At 56.4% G+C, this 21,012-nt stretch overlaps 2 protein-coding genes across 2 annotated transcripts in view; one reads left to right on the top strand and one right to left on the bottom strand.

Moving 5' to 3' along the window:
• LOC119104736 (neutral ceramidase) overlaps window positions 1-12,373 on the bottom strand; it is a 44,939-nt gene extending 32,566 nt beyond the window's left edge. The window contains exons 1-3 of the mRNA XM_037228454.1: window positions 11,675-12,373; window positions 1,167-1,343; window positions 394-521 (exon numbers count right to left, since the gene is read on the bottom strand). Of these exons, the coding sequence (XP_037084349.1) occupies window positions 394-521; window positions 1,167-1,343; window positions 11,675-12,058 (689 nt within the window). The 5' untranslated portion in view covers window positions 12,059-12,373. The remainder of the gene's footprint in view (window positions 1-393; window positions 522-1,166; window positions 1,344-11,674) is intronic.
• Window positions 2,022-21,012, top strand: part of LOC119104927 (prolyl 4-hydroxylase subunit alpha-1-like) — a gene marked incomplete at its 3' end in the record, with an annotated part of 53,806 nt that continues 34,815 nt past the window's right edge. Inside the window, 1 exon segment of the mRNA XM_037228676.1 lies at window positions 2,022-2,167.

Raw genomic sequence — 21,012 nt, 5'->3', positions numbered from 1 at the left:
TGTCTTCATGGTAGTTTGGTTTGGGATTATCGTGATGGTCGCAGCCTTATCATGCAGGTGAGGAAATAGTTGTGCATGGCTAAATTGCAGGGACTGAGTGGCATTTACCGCTCATTACGCAGACGGCATAATCAACTAGATTAAAACGAAACAAATGCGAAAATAATCCGCGAAACTTGTGTACGGTCTTATAGCCGTAGTTTTTCCTGTAGGATATACTACACCTGACCTATCCTTTATACCGTCTGCATTGTCGTCGGATCACTTGCCCGTCCAACTCCATCTTCGATCAGAGTACGGGCGGAGGGCGACAACGCGGGAATGCGGAGGTGGACAGATATCACAGTGGAGCTAGACTATACCTTGCGGTACGCCAGTGCTGGGGCCACTTACTTGTCCCGCTCCTCCTGCGGGTTGTAGAGGTAGGCAGTCGGCGAGCGGTTAATATTGGCGTCAAGCAGGTCGCCGCGGGTCCAGGTCATGTAGCCCGGCGACAGGTTGTTGTGCGCTCGTCGAATGCTCTGCAGGAATCGGTAATGGTTACGGCACGTGGGTTAGGTGCCATGGTGTGAGGCTGCACATGACGTGATTGGGGTTAATAGGTGGTAACAACCAGTGGCAGACGAAGTTGGCGGCTTTGCTACCTCATAGAAAATAACCCGTATTTAATGCTCTACTTACCCTCCCACAACTGAATTCAATGCTCTTGCCCGACCCGCAAGGAAACGGCTGATTTTTGTACACATATGTCTATGGGTATTCTCGTGGTGACATCCCCACCAGCGGATATAACAGCTCTTTTCTGGAGATGCTTGTTTTTGTGCATCACCACACGGAACATGTGCAGATGTTTACGTACATTGGAATGTTCACGACACAACCAACCCCGTGCGTGCACACCCATGACTCTTAGTAGGCATTTGCACTGGTTAGGCTAATCCTTCCATCACAGCCGCAATTTCGTAAACTGGGTTTGGGTTGAGCAGTGAAAAATGACACAAGCTACCTCCAAAATACGCCAACAAACGTGTTTTCCCACGGATTTGGCCCACCTTCCTCTCAAAGTTGGGGGATGTACAGCCTAGATGGAAGGATGCAGTCCCCCCAACTGAATATAAAATTACACCCGTGCTCTCCATGAGCATTCTGCACACGCCCTGCCTCACCTCCACTATACCGGCCACCTGAGCGTCGAACGTCTCCTGAATCCAGCCCAGATTGGTGATCTGGAAGAGCACGTACTCCAGGAAGCCTGCCGGACCACTGTGGGTGTGCGTCGCAGACAGCAGTATGTTTTCTGCCCCATAGATGTCGCCAAACTCAGCCTTCAGCCGCTTTGCCACCTGGAGGACAGCCGGGCGATGCTCAGCAACGGAGAAGGAACAATCTCAACGACGAAAGTTGTCATCATATGACAGGGCCTCAATGCATTTAAAATGCAGCGTTCGAGCTTAAATGTTGATATTGACTGATGTTTCTCGTACCCAGCTAACCAACGTCTCTGTCCGGAAAAGTGATACTTCGTGATCGTGAAACACAGCAAACTCCATCGTCATCGGTCTTGCAGAGCAAAGGCGCAAATAAGAGGATGGAACAAGGGCTTGGGCCTCTCGGTAAGCAAACGCATGACACCAGGAGGCGATGAAAAACGAGAAACGAGATCGCCATCGAGGCGCTTAATCCACGCTGATTTTCGGAGCACACAACGCCGAACACCGGATGCCCGGGCAACAACAAGGCGACGTTTTGAGGGTGCGCGGCAGGTGCTCCCTATCGAGGCACAAGTGGCAGCTCCTATCGGAGCATCGTCAAGATGGGGCCATCTGTTCACGAGACTTCTTCGTCCGCTGGGCACAGCTCGACAAAAGTTAACCACCTCCTCACCTAACGCGACACGCGAGTCCTCACGCGGGGAAGTAATACACTACAAGTTCGAGTCATGCCGCTACGTGACGCTGCGACCGCGCCACGCAGCTATAATGGGATTTGGAACAAGCCGACTCCGCGGGCTCCAGCTCAGAGAAACTGAACACCACAAGCGACGGCGGCGCGCAGCGGGCGGAGGCGCAGTGACTGTGGTGGTGACGTCGGAGGAGGAGGTACACTCGTGACGTCGTGCCAGGCAGGAGCCCGAGAACCGGCGAGCTGAGAACTTCTCGGCCATCAGGTACGTTGGGGGAGCGTGGCGGACGCCGCCGAGGGCACCCGGGCCCTCGGGGTTCGACCTTGTGTCATGTTGTGCTGGTCGGGTGACTCATAAGGCGGTGACGTCCGCCCCTCGTTCGGTAGCTGCAGAGCGCTGGGGTGAGACTGTGTCGTCAGGAGGCAACACACCCAGTCATCACAGCCAGGAGGTGTTTGTCTTGGCGCCATCTGGGATAAGGGCGCAGGCCTAGGCTGTGCAAGGTTATTTTGTGAACTTGTCGCGACGCTGACAAAAATAATTTGAGTCAACACGTCATAACACGACGCCGTTTTTGGATGAGGTGCGGGCTTGTGGCATGTCGGGCTGTGCATACAACAAATTACCATTCCACCTACCGAGTGCTCTCTGCTGCATCTCCATTCCCAATATGTACTTTTAATCCAAACACAGTGTTCGGGAAGATTATTTGAAGTACGCCAGGTTGGACTGTGATTGACCAGCACGTTGGATCTTCTGCGTAGCCAAGGAGCGGGCGAAGGTCCGGTCTACCCCGTGGACCCGAATGTTTTTATTCATCACTGTAGGTGACTGCGAAGCGTGGTGAATTCTCCCTGAGCTCCTCTCTCCTCAAGACATCGTAGTTGCGATCCTACATTCGAGCCAGACAGCAAAGTGCCGCGTGGCGCTGATCCCCCTGCCTCGAGGAGCCGAGGCCGGCCTGTTCCCGGGTGATGCCACCGCCGGCTGCCCCGTCGCGCGCGCGCCGGCGGACCGTCCCGTGGGACCCGTCGTCGACGCTGAATCTAGGTTAGTGCCGCGCTGGACGGGCGGAGTCGCGCCTCCGGGGACTGGCTCGGAGTGCTCCGCCCGGCGTCCGGTGCACGTCCGTCATCTGGCTGACGACATCGCTCTCAGACAGGCGGCTCCTTGACCAAGCTATGCGCGACTGTCGAGTCGGCATCACGTGCCCCACGCCGCTGTGGGCGAGGTCTTTCCTTAGTTACGTCGGGGCTTTCCGTAGACTTCGGAGGCAGCAAACACTCGCCGCGCCGCGGAAAGGCTGGTGCTGGTGCTGGTGCTGCGCCGATCGAAGCCGGTGACGCGCTGGGCGTGCGACGCTGGTGTTGCACTGAGGTCCTCGGTAAATATTTGCACTGCCGGACGCAGATCGCGGAGACGGACCTTTGCACGGCTGAAAACTTGGCGCCCGAGTTCAAGCGGACCGTTCCGCGGGGTTGTTGCTTGAGCCGCGCCGACACACGGAAGTCACGGATTAAGCAGCGAGCGACCACACCGGCGAGCGACGGCGACCGCAAACCGAGCTAGTCCGCCTTCGCGGCCCGGTGGCCGCGGGGCCCGTGCTGATCGTGCACGACCAAGGTCATGTCGCTGGGAGGGCCGTACTATTACTGGCATCTACCCGTGGCTCATTGATCGCGGGATCCCATGGCGCCGCAGCCGAGTCATCCGCGTGGTAACCCACTTCCCGGCCCAGCGACTGCAAACGGCAAATATCGGCGCACGAGGGCGCGGCGCTGCGATAGCTTAGCAACGCCGGGTGGCGAGCGTCACTCGCCTGATAACGAACGTCTGTGATGGTAACCAGGCCCACGGTATGGTTGACTGCTTTGGAAAGTCCTCACCGGCATTTTTGACTCATTCGTCCGCGCTAAAACCTCAGAGTGTCAGCACGTCATCAGCCTAAAGTCGAAGACTGGTTCGTCATTGTCAACTCCGGTGACATCTCTCCGCGAAGGATTCCGTTCAGCCTCTGCTGAATCAAATTGTCACATTCAGTCGACGCAACGACTTCGCTCGTGTTATGACAATGATGCACCTCGTCTCTGCAGTGTAAACACCGTCTGTTCGAAGCATTGGTGCCTCGACGTGCTACCGCATGCAGCGCTTACCACCGAGAGCCGTGCGACCATACCATGCGACGCCCCTATCCGTCCACACTGCACATCCCGGATGGTCTACCGCAAGGGTGAGCGATCGCCCCCATTTATTCTGCGCAGGCGCCGGCGGGTCTGCAGACGGCCTGCGCGGCCGCCCCGTCTTTTCGACGTCACAAAGGCGAACGACTCGCACCGCAGATCAGACGGGACACAGCCGTAAATGGGGAAGGGCGGACCCGAGATGCCGTCCCGGCAAAAAAGACGGGAGTTAATGAGGGCGTCGGGGCGGGCTAATGTCACGGAGGAGTGCCGTCGGCGCCCGTCTGTGGGCGGAAGGCAACGCTATGTTGGGTGACTGCGGAAACTTTTTCGTCGCGATATCCCCCTCTGCAGCTGCATTCCCCCGGATATCTGGTCACAGTTGAAAATCAATGTTTTGTCATCAGGGCATCATCACTTTATCTACCCCACCACGACATTCTGTAATAACATTACTGGCCCTAAATGTTGTTGTTATATTACTGTAAGCTCCACTTCACTTCACTCTATCTTGTATCAATCTTAAGTTAATTTTACTTCATCGTTGTGTTACTTTGATCTTATTTCACTCTGAGCTCTACTCTACTTAACTCTAATATTATATCTTTGTAAATATAATATTACTAAGGCCCCTCGTAGTTCTCCACAGCTTCAGAAGATTCCGACCGTTTTCCTGCCAGCTCCGCCAGTGAGACCGAACACAGGCGTTCTCACCGCGTCCTCCCTCTCCCCTCGTCCTCGTTCTCTCATTCCGCCGCCACGGTCGGCCAGTATTTGGGCCCGGACGCGTTGCAGGCCCATCCCATCTCACACATCATGAGGCGTGACGTCATGCATCAGGATCGCTGGGCATCGCCCCAGGCGGCGCCGCCCCGAGCAGCTGGGGAGGAGCGTCTGCTAGCCATCCGCCCGGGGCAGCGACCGGAGCTGTTTTGCACCTCCCCCCCCCCCCCTCCGCCCCCGCCTGGCGCAGGGTTGCATCAGCCGACGCGGCGGCCAGGCTACTTCCGGGACCGAGGGGAGGGGAGGGTCGCTGCGTCGGACGCAGATGGCCCCGGAGGGCTTTTCGGGCGGGAACGGCTCCAGCGACAATCTCTGGAGGATCGGTGTGTAGGTGGTAATGATTGGTTGATCGATGACGTGTCTCAGCTTCAAGGTCAGACAGACCCAGGCAGAAGATGCTCTGGCGCAAAAATGGAAGCCTCTTCAGTTACGGTCGCACCCTGCGAGGTCTCCCAGACCTGCGCTATGGTACGTTATCTTGCTGTTCCGCACCAAGAACCACGCAAAAAGCGGTAGAATCCTGGATCCGCCCCTGGCGCAGCGTCGCTGTGGGAGCGTACCCAAAACTGAGGCCGGACGCTGCGCAGAACACGTCTTCATTCCTGCGCGTTAGGGCGCGCTGACGTCGCCGTGCGACCGTCGGGCGATCGCGGTACGACCGTCAGGCGATCGCCGTACGACCGTCGGGCGATCGCCGTGCGACCGTCGGGCGATCGCCGTACGACCGTCAGGCGATCGCCGTACGACCGTCGGGCGATCGCCGTGCGACCGTCGGGCGATCGCCGTACGACCGTCGGGCGATCGCCGTACGACCGTCGGGCGATCGCCGCGCGACCGTCAGGCGATCGCCGTACGACCGTCAGGCGATCGCCGTACGACCGTCGGGCGATCGCCGTACGACCGTCGGGCGATCGCCGTACGACCGTCAGGCGATCGCCGTACGACCGTCGGGCGATCGCCGTACGACCGTCGGGCGATCGCCGTGCGACCGTCAGGCGAGGGCCCAGGACAAGACACAAAAATCGTGACTGAACACAACAGCACATAAGATAGGACAGCCACAGGACGTAACATAACAATCACAACTTAACAACACAACAAACATAACGACCGCGCATGACAACATAATCACATGCAATAACGTAACAGTAAACCTGACCATAGCATAACATAGCCACATGACATAGCATAACATAACAACAGGACACAACACAACGTAGCAGAATCCCAACCCACATCGGCATGACTTGAGCACCTGGGTGCATATTTAATGGGTGCATATTTATTTTCATTTACCGCTCACGCCCGTAAAAATTTCGGGGGAAATCTCGCCTCAACCGCTCATGATGCAGGATATCTCGGACCGGTATGTGCAGTGAGGTGCACCGAAAAAAACGCCGACCGGACTCCGGTCTCTGGGAGCTGGTCAGACCTGTTGGCGGCAATGACCTGGCCGTCGTCATAATCCGGTCGTGCTCTCGGTCGGCGCCGTTCCGCGGCGGTGACCAGCTATCGCCCAAGCCAGTTATTTACCGAGGGCTGGAATCGCCATAGCGGTTTGGGCACCACAATCTGCCTCAAGTCTCATGGCACGCTTCTGGTTTATTTCGGGCGGATCGACGTTTTTGTCAGTGAGCCTCCTCCCACACACCACTGACTGGTCGAGCCGAGAGCAAGGAGCGGAGCAGGGACATGCAAGGGTCGGATTAATGCTGGCTGGCAGTCGGCTGTTTCCACCACAGTGTCGGCATGGTTGCGATTTATTTTGTTAAGTGATTGCCAATGTCGTCACTGCAAAGGTTGCTGAAGAAGTCGATGTAAAAGTAATAATATTTCGTACTTAAGCATTTGCAGCTCAACGTGCTGACATTTCGTAAAATAAATTCCGGGTTCTTTAGGAACAAAAGTTTTTTTGTATTTTCAAGCGTATTTTTAGAAGGCGCAATTCACGCGAGAAGATAAGGCATCTTTGAGTTCACCCCAGATGAATGTAGGCTTTTCACTCGCTGTGGCCAGTCACGAAGACCGGGATCATGGGCACGTGCGCGACGGAACGGTCACCGTGAAAGCCTTAATTTTACTTGTGCCTCTGCATCACGAGCTGTATGCTTTGGGTTTGGTGACCCAAACGGGCAACAAGAAAAAGTGTCGGCACTGGCATGGCAGCATACTTATATGCCTCATACCTTCGGTGATTAAAGGCGCAAAGCCGGCTTGGGTTCTTCGGTAAGCCGGGACATTAGGCAGGTTTTAGGAATATCGATGCAAAGCGTGCGGCGTAGCTGGTTTGCGACTGTGAGCAACGTTTTAGCTGGTTTGTTTGCTATCCTGCCCTCAGACGAAGGTGGCGTAAACGCGTGACTGTTGCCGTTGACTTGTTTGCCCCGGGACCGGTGTTTTATTTTCTTTGCGTCTACTCTTCCGCTACATTTGCATCCGCTGACCTTGAGTATGAAATTGTTCAGGGTTCGATGTTTGCAATATATTCGTGGGATTTGATGGCCATTTTTGTTTTGAACATGATGCCATGGTTGCACCAAAAGCGACAGATATCATCAGTACCTTATACGCCATGCACTTTACATGGTGCTCTCCATTGACCGTGGACTAATTGTATACCATGTCCTAAGCAACATTTTCCTATCGTCATAACGGGCCACAGCACATCCAAACCCGAAGAAACACAAAACCGCCTTCCAAGAGGCAGTGGCTGGCATCGCCTCTGGCAGTGCGAGACCTGCGAGTCTCCTAGCGTCGCCTCTGGCCGGCGAGCGGCCGACGCTCGCGGTCTTTGACCCGGTGATCGGTGCAACACACCCCCCAGAGGACAGTTGGCCAAACTGGCCCCGTTTCTCGGCCGTATCACGTGATCAGCAAGCCAGCCCCAGGGAGGCAGGGCGGGCCGGTGGCAAGGCTCTGTCGCGCTGTCGCTACCGTCGACCCTTCAGCTGCGTCCACTCAGTCATCCCAGTCAATCATTCTGGTCAACCATTCCCTCGACCATTACGCTCAAACACTCCCTCAACCATTCCACTCAGCGGTTTCACTCGATCATTCCAGTCAACCGTTCTACTTAAGAATTATAATCAAGCATGCCACTCAACCATTCCACAAACATTTTATTTAGCCATTCCGCACCACCATTCCAGTCAATCATTCCAATCAACCATTCTACACCATTCTAATCAAACAAGCCACTCAATCATTCCACTCAGCCATGCTATTCGCCATTCCACTGAAGCATTCCACTCAACCATTCAACCCTCCAGTATTTTGTGTCATTACACCGGAGTCTCGGCGACTTAGGGCGCAAACGCGCACAACGAAAATCTGCCAGTCTGAAATCATGTGTCGCTTGGAGCAATAGGAAAACAGAGATTTGGCTGGCAGCGTACCTGCCTGCTAACGAGAATGACAACCTTCTGATAATAGTTTGCAGAAGTGCGCACTATAGTCCAACTTGAATAGCTGCCACCGGGAAGGGAACCCGTGGCTGAGTTTGCAGAAGTGCGCACTATGGTCCAACTCGAATAGCTGCCACCGGGAAGGGAACCCGTACGTGATGGTGGTGATCCGTAGAGTTAAAGTAGATGAGGTGCGAGGGAGGAGTAAAAACACCGCCGGCCTGTTTTGACCAGTACACCCTAGGACGCCTGGGCTCCACGCGAGCCATCGCCCACTTCAATTACCCGCCGTTGCCTCCTTGGGTACACTTCCGCCTCGGACCGACCCGACCCGATCGTTACGATCTTCCCCGGCCGGCGACAAACAGCCGCGCACCGCTCGGGTTCAGAGAAGCGTTTCGTGGTGCCGGCCCCGCGCCGCCCCGAAGTGGGGCAGCGGGAGGGCTGGGACGGCGGCCGGCGTCTTGGTGGCGGAGAAGCGCCGGCCGCTGGAGACGTGGAGTGATTGGATTCCAGCCCCGAGCCGTCTCGCCACCCGCCCGCTCGGCGTCGCCGATACTGTACATCGATCTCGAGGGACGCCTCTCTGACCTGAGACCTGAGACCTGAGACTTGAGGCCTCAGACCTGAGGCCTGAGACCTGACGTTCAGAAGCAGGATCGCTACGCGAGCCCCTCCCCCTCCCCCTCCCCCCATCAGCTGGGTGCGGACAAGTGCCCGGTGCGTGTTCATACCGAGCACGTTCGTCGATTTATTAGATTCCATGCCCCGTCAAGCGGAACGAGGCGCTGAGCAAAGTACGACGCGCTGGTACTGTGTCGGAATTTTGTACGCAGACTAGACAGTGGTTGAGAGGGGAGCATTAAACGTGTAATATGCGATTATTTGGAGTCAGAAAATTGGTATCGATGGTGTATTTCGTATTGTGTATTTCTTACTGTATGCCTTTTCATTGGTACATGTATAATTGTCATTTACTGTACCTGTGACGCTTGCTCCCAACAGCAGCTCCTGCGGAGGACATCGGGATAGCTGATGATGAGAATGGTAGCGATGGTCTTCTCGTGCCAAACTGGGACATCGTTTCTACGGTTTTTTTCTTCGCCGCTGCTCCTCATTTTCCAAGCAAGGGGCGCTGTTCGCCAGCGGAGAGACGCTCACCACTACACCGGCGTTCACGGCGGTACGGTAAACGCCGGTCTGGTTTCTCATAAGTGTGAGATACGGTAGGTTCGGGACGCAACAACCAGGTGGGTTCGAGTCCCACCTGTGGCGCCGCATTTCCGCGGCAAGCCCGACAGCCGCCACCCGGCGGGCATGGCCAGATGAGCTACGCTGACTTGACCGTAGCGTCTCCCGGGGATCTGAGTGGCGTTAGTTCCGCCAGCGTCATGCCGGGCGCGCCCGTGCATTGTTGGGCTAGGTCGGCACGAAAGCTGAGTGTAGGGCTCGCAGCGGGCAGCCAGTGGGGTTGTGGTGACGGTCCAGAGGCAGATGCGGGTTGTGGCCGCAATCAAGAGACAGACGTGTGTTGTGGTGACGGTCCAGAGGCAGGCGCGGGTTGTGGTGACGATCCAGAGGCAGATGTGGGTCCTGGTGAGGGTCCAGAGGCGGATGCGGGTTGTGGTGATAATCCAGAGACAGACGTGGCTTGTGGTGACGATCCAGAGGCAGGTGCGGGTTGTGGTGACGATCCAGATGCGGATGTGGGTCGTGGTGAGGGTCCAGAAGCAGGTGCGGGTTGTGGTGACAATTCAGAGACAGACGTGGCTTGTGGTGACGATCTAGGGGCAGATGTGGCTTGTGGTGACGATCCAGGGGCAGATGTGGCTTGTGGTGACGATCCAGGGGCAGATGTGGCTTGTGGTGACGAACCAGGGGCAGGTGCGGGTTGTGGTGACGATCCAGAGGCAGATTCGGGTTGTGGTGAGGATCCAGAGGCGGATGAGGGTTGTGGTGACAATTCAGAGACAGACGTGGCTTGTGGTGACGATCTAGGGGCAGATGTGGCTTGTGGTGACGATCCAGGGGCAGATGTGGCTTGTGGTGACGATCCAGGGGCAGATGTGACTTGTGGTGACGATCCAGGGGCAGATGTGGGTCGTGGTGAGGGTCCAGAGGCAGGTGTGGGCCGTGGTGACGATCCAGAGGCAGATGTAGGTCGTCGTGACGGTCCAGAGGCAGATGTGGGTTGTGGTGACGATCCAAAGGCAGATGTTGGTTCCATCTCTTATGTGTACCGGGCAGGGCGGGCAGTGCAGCTCATCATTGGTAACAGCAGCGGATGTGTGATGAAATATCAGCAGGAACCCTTCGGAATCAGGGTAAAGAGTGGGAAGAACTTGATCCGTGAAACAGCGCGGGGCTCCCGACGTGCTCTGACTGGACAACAAGCCAGTCCGGAAGCAACTGAGTGGTAGAGGCTCTATTTTCACGCGCAGTATTGTACCCAATGGATTTCTTGGTGTACCGTGACACGTTATCACATTTGTTTACAGCCGTCTGACGCTCGCTTTTTCAATATGGTGTCCGCCTAGACAATCTTCTTCATCTGAGTTCTGTCTTCGAAATCCTGTCCCATTCAAGTATTGAGAGGCCAAGACTATCAGGAATCACGGATGACTTCCTGACGAGTGGCCCACTTGCTGGCTGGTGGTTGCGTATGTTCCGCGTCACCTAGTAGTAAAGCATCTGACCGACACGTAATCTTTGTAGACTGGAATGTGATATCATGCGGACCCGTACACAATCTGTCATATTTACTCGAAAACAACGTGTAGTTAGGCGGCTTGAGCGGAGCGCAGCGATCTCGCCAGTAATTTGTACCACTTGGGTGAGGCTAGAGCGGCGCAGTTTTAGGTCAGCGTTCCCGGACATGCTGCTTCATTGAGTAAGGATGTCAGGACCGTTATGGCTGCCGGTGTAGCGGATGATCTTTCATCTAGATGTTACTGCTAGATTTGTGCACATGATGGCTCCGTCCGTCTTTTCCGGAAGATTTTTCTTGGTGAGATACACGTAAAATCCGTACCCTCAGCTTTGCCTTGCGCACCTGGCATGCCGTAATGTTTTCGATGTTGGATTTAGTTTAAGCCTGGAGATCGTTTTTTAGCTTTTTTGGCAATCGGCCCACGTGAGCCAAAGTGAAAACAGAGCCAAGTGAAAACTTAACTGTCCGGAGCAGATCTGCGGCATGATGGTGCTACCAGCCGAGCACGTGGCGTGTTTCAAGACGTTTATTAAATGGAATAGAGGAATAAGTCTGGTCTTCACTCTCCATTTATGAATCGACACACTTAATAACCGAGAGGTTTTATGTGGCCGTGTGGTCAGAACTGAGCGTTTGGAACAGACTGAGAACGTTTGGAACAGAACTCACCGCCATCCTGACGAACTGCGCTCACCTCCATCTTGACGATCTGGGCGGTCATGCCGCAGTCAAGGTTGACGAAGACGGAGCACTTGCCAGAGCCTCTGTAGTTGACGTCGTCGCAGACGATGTAGGCGCGGGAATATAGCCGAATGTGGATGCCGTGGTTTACCATGGCCATGTTGGCGTACCCCATCTGCCGGAGACGTGTAATGCGTCGGAGGCAATACCGGCAACAGATGCCACAGATGCAAACATGTGGGCGGAACTGGGCGAGGAGAGTGTCGTCTACCATGCCCAGGGTGGAGATTTTCGCACCTTGTCCCACTTGTCTCATTGCAAAACATTTTTGCAGTAAATTAAAAACAAAACATCTTATCTCAGCGCAAAACAAAGTGGTCAATGCAATGGCAGTCATCAAATTGCAACCAAATTGTTCGCAACAACACAAGTGCCGGTCCCTGACTCCATGTGGCCTACCTTCGTCACTTCACTTCCTTGCCCCCCCCCCCTTTTCACGGGCGCCACCCCTCACAGAGCCCACGAAGCACCATGAACATTCGGACGCACGCACCGAGCATTCCATTTCATTTACCGAACATTCTGCGCTCTTTCTACCAATATGATGCAACTTATCCGCGTAGAACCTATCCGCATAGGGCGGACGGGCACCGCCTTCCCACGCAACCCCCTTTCCTGTCCCCTATCCACGCCCCTTTCCTGTCCCCGACCACGAAGCCGTTTGTCCTCCGACTGCGCCTCGGCGGGCGCCGGCGGCGGGCGCCGGAGCAGGGCGCCGGTGCCGGGCGCCGATGCCGGGCGCCGGAGCCGGGCGCCGGAACCGGGCTCCGGCGGCGGCGCGCTGTGGGCGTAGCGTTCGCGTCCGTCAGCTGCCGCCGTGTTTTGCTTTCACCGCAACGGAACCACCGCCGTCCCGGCGGCGAACGCTGGGCCTGGGAACGGGTCCAGAGGCGGCCAGTGGCACGGAGATTCCGACTTTCCGACGCGTGCGTGCGGCGAACGCGACCAACCAAAAACGTCCACAGGGCGGCGGACGCAAAACCATCCACGGGCGATCAACCCCGGCGTGACTGGAACCACGAATGACTGCGGTGTGTCTGGAGGTCGCGCCTGCTGGCTAGTTCGACCGGACGCGACCGGCGATGGGGGCTAAAGGCGACTTCGGGAGATCCGCGGACCGTTCCGGGTGCAGGGAGAGGCAGCGCGCTGCCTCGCATGAAGCTCGAAGCGACCGAGGGGTTTAGCGGCGCGAATCTTGGGCAACCCAGTGGGTTTGACTTGTCATGCAAATATTTGCCCTGCTCTGCAATGGCAGGATTTCATCGGGTCTGTGTATGGATACGTGGAGGGAATATATCTTCTGCGCACACAAGACCAAGTTAAAATGCACGCACATCACACGCACTCAGGGATCTCACTAACGCTATGTTTGTGAACGGCCATCTGCCGCAAAGGCGCGTAACAATCCAGTAATGGGGCGATCACAATACGTTACGAAAATCGCGTTGCGGTTGCGTTGCGTACCAGTGCGTCGCGTTTACGAAAGCGTTATCCCCTTTCACCAGTGCTTCTTCCTGCAGTTTTCCGCGGGGCTGCGAGAGGCCTCAGTCGGGGAAGCTAACACCCAAGTCACGTCCAGCGTCGTCGCATGTCAGCCTCGATGGACAGCTGTCGAGTGCCGTGACGTGCGCGCGTGTGTCCCGTGACGTGCGCGCGTGTGTCCCGTGACGCCTGCGCACACACTCGGACCGCGGCCCGATTTCCCTCGTCAAACCACAGAGCGCTGGTACGCATGACAGAGTTCTTTAGTGACTTCAGTATTAAACTTGACCTCGGAAGGATCCGAGGTAGCGCATATCCCGAAAGCACGTTACTCTGCGCTTATAGTGGGCGTACAGTGGTTCTTAAGTCGTTGCCAGCGTTCGCGATTTCCCGCAGGCTTGGCGAATTTTACGCGAACGACGGGCCACGCCGGAATGCTCTCTCTTGATCCAAAGCCTCTCGCTGCGTGCGTCCGTACAGGTCACGACCTCGCCCGTCCCCTGAGGCGTCTGGGCTGACCTTGCGTCCGCCGGCTGCCGGCGACGGGCGCCGTCAAGACACCGCCGCCGGCCACGCGGCTCACCCGCCTCCCGTCCTGTCGCCCTCCTCCCGCTCTGATCGCCGGTCCGTGCTGGAGGCACCGGCTCGGCCCCGCGAGGTGCCACGGGCCGCGGAGTGAGTTCTGAGCGGCGACGCCCCGCGGGCCACCGCGGCGCATGTCGGGAACGTGTCGAACGCTCGGATGTTCGTCGACGGCGTCACTGGCGCTTTGCAACGCACTCAGCTGCTGAGGCTATGTGGCGTCGCCTGCCTCCCCTCCTGCCAGGCAGGGCGGACACCGCCGGCAGTCGAGGTTCGGATGTTTGCCCGCACTACGTGCTGCTGCCCCTTTTTGTCCCCTTTGCTGGTGGCTGATACCCTTGTCAAGTTTAGCTTAGCAAGGTAAAGTAGCTGAGCAAGTAAGAACAGGAGTATGCATCTGCCCTCAACGCGTACCGTTATTAGTGTCCTGTGCCTGGCGCCAGTGCTACCCACGTCCTCTATCAGTGTCCTCTCTCCCCATCCTCTCCCCCCGTCCTCTCAATGGCGATTCCGAGCCTGCCATCCCGTGATCAAGAGATACAATAGGTGGATTTGTATGTGACACATTTCACAGCTATGACCCTTGGCGTACAGCAATCACTTGCGCCAGTTGGAAGGAAAACATCCAGGCAGGGCTGGACGCGAACCCACAACCTCTCGGCTGGTAATTCAGCGCGCTTCACCTGAAACGCGGCAATCGTGGTGCAGCGCTGTCCCCAAAAGTGGGAGCCAACGCGGGACGTCCCATCGCCACAGCTTTAGGGTTAAACTCGTCCCAAGAAACGGGTGAAAGATGTGATACACGATGAACCACGTATATTCGCTGCTGTGCAATACAACACGTCTCGTTTTAACGTGGCGCGGCCGTACTCATACGTCTACAAGCCGGCGTCGCCCTGCTCAGCCAGGAGACCGCGTCGGTTATGTGGGGGGGGGGGGGGGGGGAAGGGGGCGGGGCTGCCTCTCCCGTCGCCGCCAGCTGACGCGTCGCCGCATCAGACAGGCGGCATGACAGGCGGCATGACAGGCGGCATCTGCCGGGCCGGAGGAGGCTGCAGCTGGCGCTGCGGTGTTCTTTGGGGCGCTGCCCGGACTTGTGACCGTGAGTGGAGCGCAACCAATGCAAATCCCCCGAGGGGAGGCGATAGCTAGATTTTCCTCAGATATAGAGGTTTTGTTGCAGGGCAGGGTGTTTTTAACGAGCGTTTCCTGCTGATTTCCTGCTGATTTGGGCTTTATGTCGGGGTGGAGGAGACAAGCGCTGGGTGGGAGCTCGCATTCCCGAAAGAGACACAAGACATGCTCCGCTGCTGTTAGTTTTTGAACGCCTAGAATCGCTGATGTTTCTCGACGACGGTGCTCATATGGCAGCTCCTTTGATGATCGGAGGCAGTGGGGTGTGGAAACGCCGGTAACTTAACCATGGCTCGTAAGGCAAGGTTCGCATGCAATCCAATGTTATGACGACATTGTCCGTGTCGTCTGCTCATATGCTTGGGGTATAGTCTTGTACTGCTGAAGATAGGATCCTAAGGACAAGCCCTGTACCTGGGGTCGTATCATCAATAAGTGTTAATGAGTCACAGGTTTAGCTGCAGTTCCCTTCTAACAGCGTCCCTGGTCTCGCACCACATACCGAGCATGTTCAGCGCAGCTCATATGCCACACTTATGCACGCTCTTGCCAATTTTAGCGGCATTTCACACCACGGATGTCTTTGTTTTCCCAGACACATGTCATGGCATTACCACCGTCGCTGCCAGTCCCGAAACCAATGGCCGGCATTTCCACCCGGACATGTCGTGCACACGAACGGAGCGCCCCGAGTATGTCCTCCGCAATCCGTAACGGACATAACGGATAGAACGGCTCCACGTCGGAGCCGCTTGGCACCTGAGCCACTCATGCAGCGGTGGTGTGTTGTGTAAGCCTCGCTCCACCCCCATGGTTCAGCGCCCCATTCCTCTCGGTGAGCGCGCTTGATGGTGCCCCTGGCGTCCGCCCAGGCAAGTCACCGCCGCGTGCTGATGTGCGTCGCGTGCAGAAGGCGGCTGTGGCTTCGCGCGGTAGAGAGATGGGTAGGGCCCGTGGGCAGGCAGGCAGTTCCTTACAAAGCTTTGGAGGGATTGAATACTTAAGGTTTTTAATGGGATTTGACCTGCCAAAGAGGTTTTTGTTACTTCTGTTTGTTTTGCAATGTGCAGGAGATTCCAATTTTAACAAGCTTTTGACCAGAAAAGTAGACCAATGCTAAAAACCTTATCATATTTGCATTTGATCATCACCGTAACACTACTGACTAGGGTGTTACCGTAACACCATCAGCTGATGCCGCTCGTGTTCTTCTGTGCCAGTGTTAAGGCCAAAATATAGCATAATTATTACAGTGCAATCTGTTATGTTATTCATGCCTCTCCACAATACAACATTTCCGCAGGACCAACAAAATTTCAGTCATGAGCGTCGTTGTTCCCGACGAAATCACCATTTTTAGAATGATTCCCTTATAACTCAGAAACGGCTCGGTCATTACCGGTGGTATTGCCTCAGTTGAGGTCCGCTGGAATCACCGCAGGTCAGGCATAAATGCTCTGGGTGTGGCTACTGGCTGTGCCCATTTGACTGTGGACCAGTCATTACGGAGCCATTGCCAATGCTGTGGCTTCCCATGCCCTTTTACAGAATCTGGCACACGGGCTTCGAAAATGGCCGCTATCCGTGCAGTGAATGACGAACAGGTTCGATAAGTCGTTGCCGGTGCCATTCTTGAACCTAGCCCGGCATTCCGCGTCAGGAAAGGCTTTAACGAAAAGTTGTGTATGGATTGTAGGCATAAAGCGTTTTGGCGGGAGTTGCCTCTTAACGCCTAAATATTTCTGCAAAATGATCGCAGTAGCATGAACATGATGGGAAGCGTGCACCATGCAGTGCTACACGCATTGGCATGGGTGTGCTGCGAAGCGTGCACCACACAGTACTACACGCATTGGCACGAGTGTGATGGGAAACGTGCACCATACAGTGCTACACGAATTCACATGAGCGTGATGGGAAGTGTGCACTACACAGTGCTATATTTATCGTGTCATACGTGTATGTCATAGCAGTGCGGCTGAAGAAAAATCGCAAAAGCGGTCATCTTTGGTGGGTTTACTCACTGAAGTCTTCATTTAGTGGTGGGTGTCATCTGGCAGCATGATTTATAGACAGCGCTTCGGCGTGATGAATGATTGTACAGAAATCCATCGTTAGAAAATCATCCGTTACAGTGATCAAACACCGGCCAGTTGACCTATTACCGACAGGATCACAGCAATAACTTCTCAGATACATATGGAGCAGCTGTTTCTGCAGCGCACGTCCGTCGAGCCCTCCAAAACATAGTTCTCTCGACTAGGCAAGGCGTGATCTAGCAAGACCTCTCTCGATAGGGCATGGCCTGAGCACAGCGGCTCGTCAACGACTCAGGCCGCGGTCAGTGACAACTCAGGCCGCGGTCAGTGACAACTCAGGCCGCGGTCAGTGACGACTCAGGCCGCGGTCAGTAACAACTCAGGCCGCGGTCAGCGGCGACTCAGGCCGCGGTCAATGACGAAGCCATCGCGGCACCGCCGCCCGCACTCGCGTGCCAAGGTGTGCTCGGTCGCGCTGCGTCTCGGCCCCCGCTGACGCTACTCTAATTTTGATTACGGATTACACGTGAAAGCGAGTGTCCTGGCCCGGCGCTAACTCCCTGAAGCGCTAACTCCCTGAAGCACTAACTCCCTGAAAGTGTTAACTCCCTGAAGCGCTAACTCCCCGAAGTGCTTAGTATATAGAGGTCTGAACCGGACAAAACCCTCGCCATAGTTGTCGTTGCTTGATGTTAAGGAGTCTGAACTCCCTCAATGTTCTTGCTGTAGTCGTTTTCGTTCGTGTTTCATGGTTCGAGGGAGCTTTTAAAGCTTTGTCAATAATTGTTTTCGTTTGCAACTTCCCGGGGGTTTCATAAAACGCAGGCTCACGGAACATACCCCTAACCGTTTGTCGGCTCGGGCATTGTTCCAAACCACCCTATCAGCCGGCATGAGCAGCGCGGCGCGCGTGCGGTAGCGTGCCCATGTTCCAATGTGACGGAACTGTGACGGACCGTGACGACGTGCTGGGCATACGCCCAGCAGCACGTGACAGCAGTGATACCCTGACGCCTCATTACAGGGCGAGCCGGTCGATATGGCTGGGTGGACTTGTCCGTCAAATCGTTTGCCTACCTCAATCAGGGAAGGTGGTTTTTAGGTCCAGAAGAAGGGATTGGAAACTCGGTCATTAAGCTTCACGCTGTGCTGTAGTCAAGCCCCAACCAACCAACCAATCCCCTTCCCCTAACTTGTTTTCTGGGGTGCCGTGCCTGGAAAACCTAAAAATCCCGCCTGAAACCGTACTTGGAAACGCCCTTGCCCCCAATGTGTTTGGTTGCGGTGCCCTGCCTGAAAACCCTTCCTGTACATGCCCCTGTCCAGTCCCAATCAAGTCTGCCAAGACTGGTGTCACGTAGCACGTGGGCGTCAGTGATCCGTATGCCGGCCAGGTGGTCAGGGCGGGAAACGGCGTTGGCGCCTGAACGCGGTCACACTGCGACGCCCCGGCCGACGGGCCTGACCAGAGACGGATGCGGGCACACTGTCGGGCGGCAGGGCCGAACGTGTCCAAACAATAGATAGTTCGCAAGCTTGAGATTTGCTCTCGGTTTCAGACAAGTTTTCCCCGACATTTCAGAGCAAATTGATCTGAGCCCAAAATACCCATGCTCTTCATAGCCTCGAGCTCCGACGAATGGACGCTAAAGCAAGCATGGTCCGTTCAGCAAACACCGCCCGCCCTAGTCTCTCCCCTGGACCCGCCCGTGACCCGCCGTGGCCACGGTGGTCGCCCGATCAGCCGGAGCGCAGCGGCACATCGTGGCGTTAACTCGACGGGAGCGCGGTCGACGGCCGCGCCTGCACATCACGGGTCACGGGCGGCATCGCGGGTCAAGGATCACGCAGCACGGGTCATGGGTCACCCGGCGCGGGTCATGGATCACCCAGCACGGGTCGCGGGTCGCTCAGCACGGATCAAAGGGTCACGGATCACCCAGCACGGGTCATGGGTCACCCAGCACGGGTCATGGATCACCCAGCGCGGGTCATGGATCACCCAGCACGGGTCATGGATCACCCAGCACTGATCACGGGTCGCCCAACACGGATCAAGGGGTCACGGATCACCCAGCACGGGTCACGCCTGGCCCGTCCAGGTCGGGGTCAGCTCCGGCCTGCAGCTGTTCGGCCAAATTTAGAATCTGAATGGCCGTACCAAGTGAGTCAAGGGGCACGCAAAGCGCCATGGGACACGCCACGTGCCGCAGAGCCTGCGAACGTGCTCAAATCGTGGAACGGCCAAGAACGTGCGCCGAACGACATGAGTCGTGAAAGATGAAGGTAAGCCATGACGGTAGGCGACAGATGCAGAGGCTAGGGCGAGAAAGCCGCCCGGCGGCATCTGATACGCCGCTGATGTCTGGGGCAAGCTGTTTAGAGCTCGCGCCGTAACAGTGGCGCTTAACCGCGGCGAAACTGAGCCATTTAAACATTCTCACTTTCAACTCGTTTCACTCCCAGGACCAAACCGCGTGCGAAAATCTGTCGCCTGGTTACCAGCGAACCGCGGTCACAAATGATACGCTCTCAATGGCGCCGGGCCGTGCGGCCTGGTCAGATGGGCGGAGGGCGGGGGGGGGGGGGGAACTGACGCTGCGGCGGTGGAGTGATGCGTGCGCAAGTTTAAGGAAGCCTCGGTGAGCCTGATGGAAACGGAACGACACCATCGTTACCTCATATCATGGCTCGATTCACAACAGTGCATCCCGGCTCGAGTACGTCTGGGTGATGTATTGCGGGATTGGCGACCCGCGAAGCCGCACGTGCTTTGTAACCGCCAGCACCAGGTACTTGAAGCGTTTGCACAACTGGTGACAAAAGCGGCGCATTGTGCGCCACTAGGGTGATGTCAGCTGAACGGTCGTAGTCAGCTGGCACCCGGCTCTGCGCCGAACATGCCGCAAGAGCGCGACGTTCCGGCTTCGGTTCCAGTCGCTGCGCTGGGGGGGTCAAGGAACTGCTGGGCCTGGGCCTTTCATTCGCCGATCGCCGTCTTTCATCAGCTGATCGCGGCGGAGCCGCATCATTTGTCAGCTGACTGGCGCTGACGGAACTGGGTCAGGCGCGGCTTTTGAGGCCGACAGAAGGAGTAGAGAAACGATAAGGACCTAGGGTGAGAAAGCTAATTTCGGGCGGCACGGTTGGGCAGGGGCAATGACTTAGAATTAAGTTCGAACATGGAAGAAGTGAAATCAAAATGCACTGAATAAGGCAAAAATGATCAGTTTAGGGGAAAGAGCGTTGGTAGCTCCATGGATCACCGTGGCTCCGTATGCAGGCATGCGTGGATGGTGCAAGCAGTTATTTTAAATGGCCGCACTGAATGTCGCATTGTGCGTAGAAGGTGGCTTTGTGACGTAACGCCAAACTTTGTGACGTAACGCTGAACTTTGTTCTCGCATTTCATGGTTCTCTTAAGCGGACCAGCAGTGAACGCAGTAGGTGATCTCGCCATGGCCGCACCCACTAGCGGGCGCCGCACTGCACCATTTGTTCACCACATACGCCCAGGACCACCGAAGCCCAGATGTGGTCCCCGCCGTCCTCACTTACGGACCGTCCTCATCAACGGGCAGTCCTCAACGACGGGCCGTCCTCATCAACGGGCAGTTTCTCAACGACGGACCGTCCTCATCGACGGGCCGTCCTCACCACGGACCGTCCTCACCGATGGACCGTCCTCACTGGTGGACCGTCCTCGCCGGCGCGCCGTCCTCATCGATGGGCCGTCCTCTCCAAAGAGCCATCCTCACTGACGCGCCGTCTACATTGACACACCTTCCTCACTGACGGACCGTTCTCACATGCGTGCCGTCTTCACTGGCGCGCCGTCCACACCGACGCACGGTCCTCACCGACGCACGGTCCTCACCATGATAATCTCGGCGGCGGGACCGGTGATGTCGGCGATGCCGGTGCCGATCCGGTACAGCTGGCGGTCCTGGGCTGACCCCAGCCGACAGGCCAGGGTCAGCAGCAGCACCATGCCCAAACGTGACATCTTGGCTCACAGGGTGACCTGCAATAGAGATCTGTCTGTAATAGAGAA

Source organism: Pollicipes pollicipes, unplaced genomic scaffold (assembly GCF_011947565.3).
Source record: "Pollicipes pollicipes isolate AB1234 unplaced genomic scaffold, Ppol_2.1 Scaffold_6052;HRSCAF=7182_pilon_pilon_pilon, whole genome shotgun sequence".
Classification (NCBI taxonomy): domain Eukaryota; kingdom Metazoa; phylum Arthropoda; class Thecostraca; order Pollicipedomorpha; family Pollicipedidae; genus Pollicipes; species Pollicipes pollicipes.
This window is presented reverse-complemented; position numbering and strand designations above follow the sequence as displayed.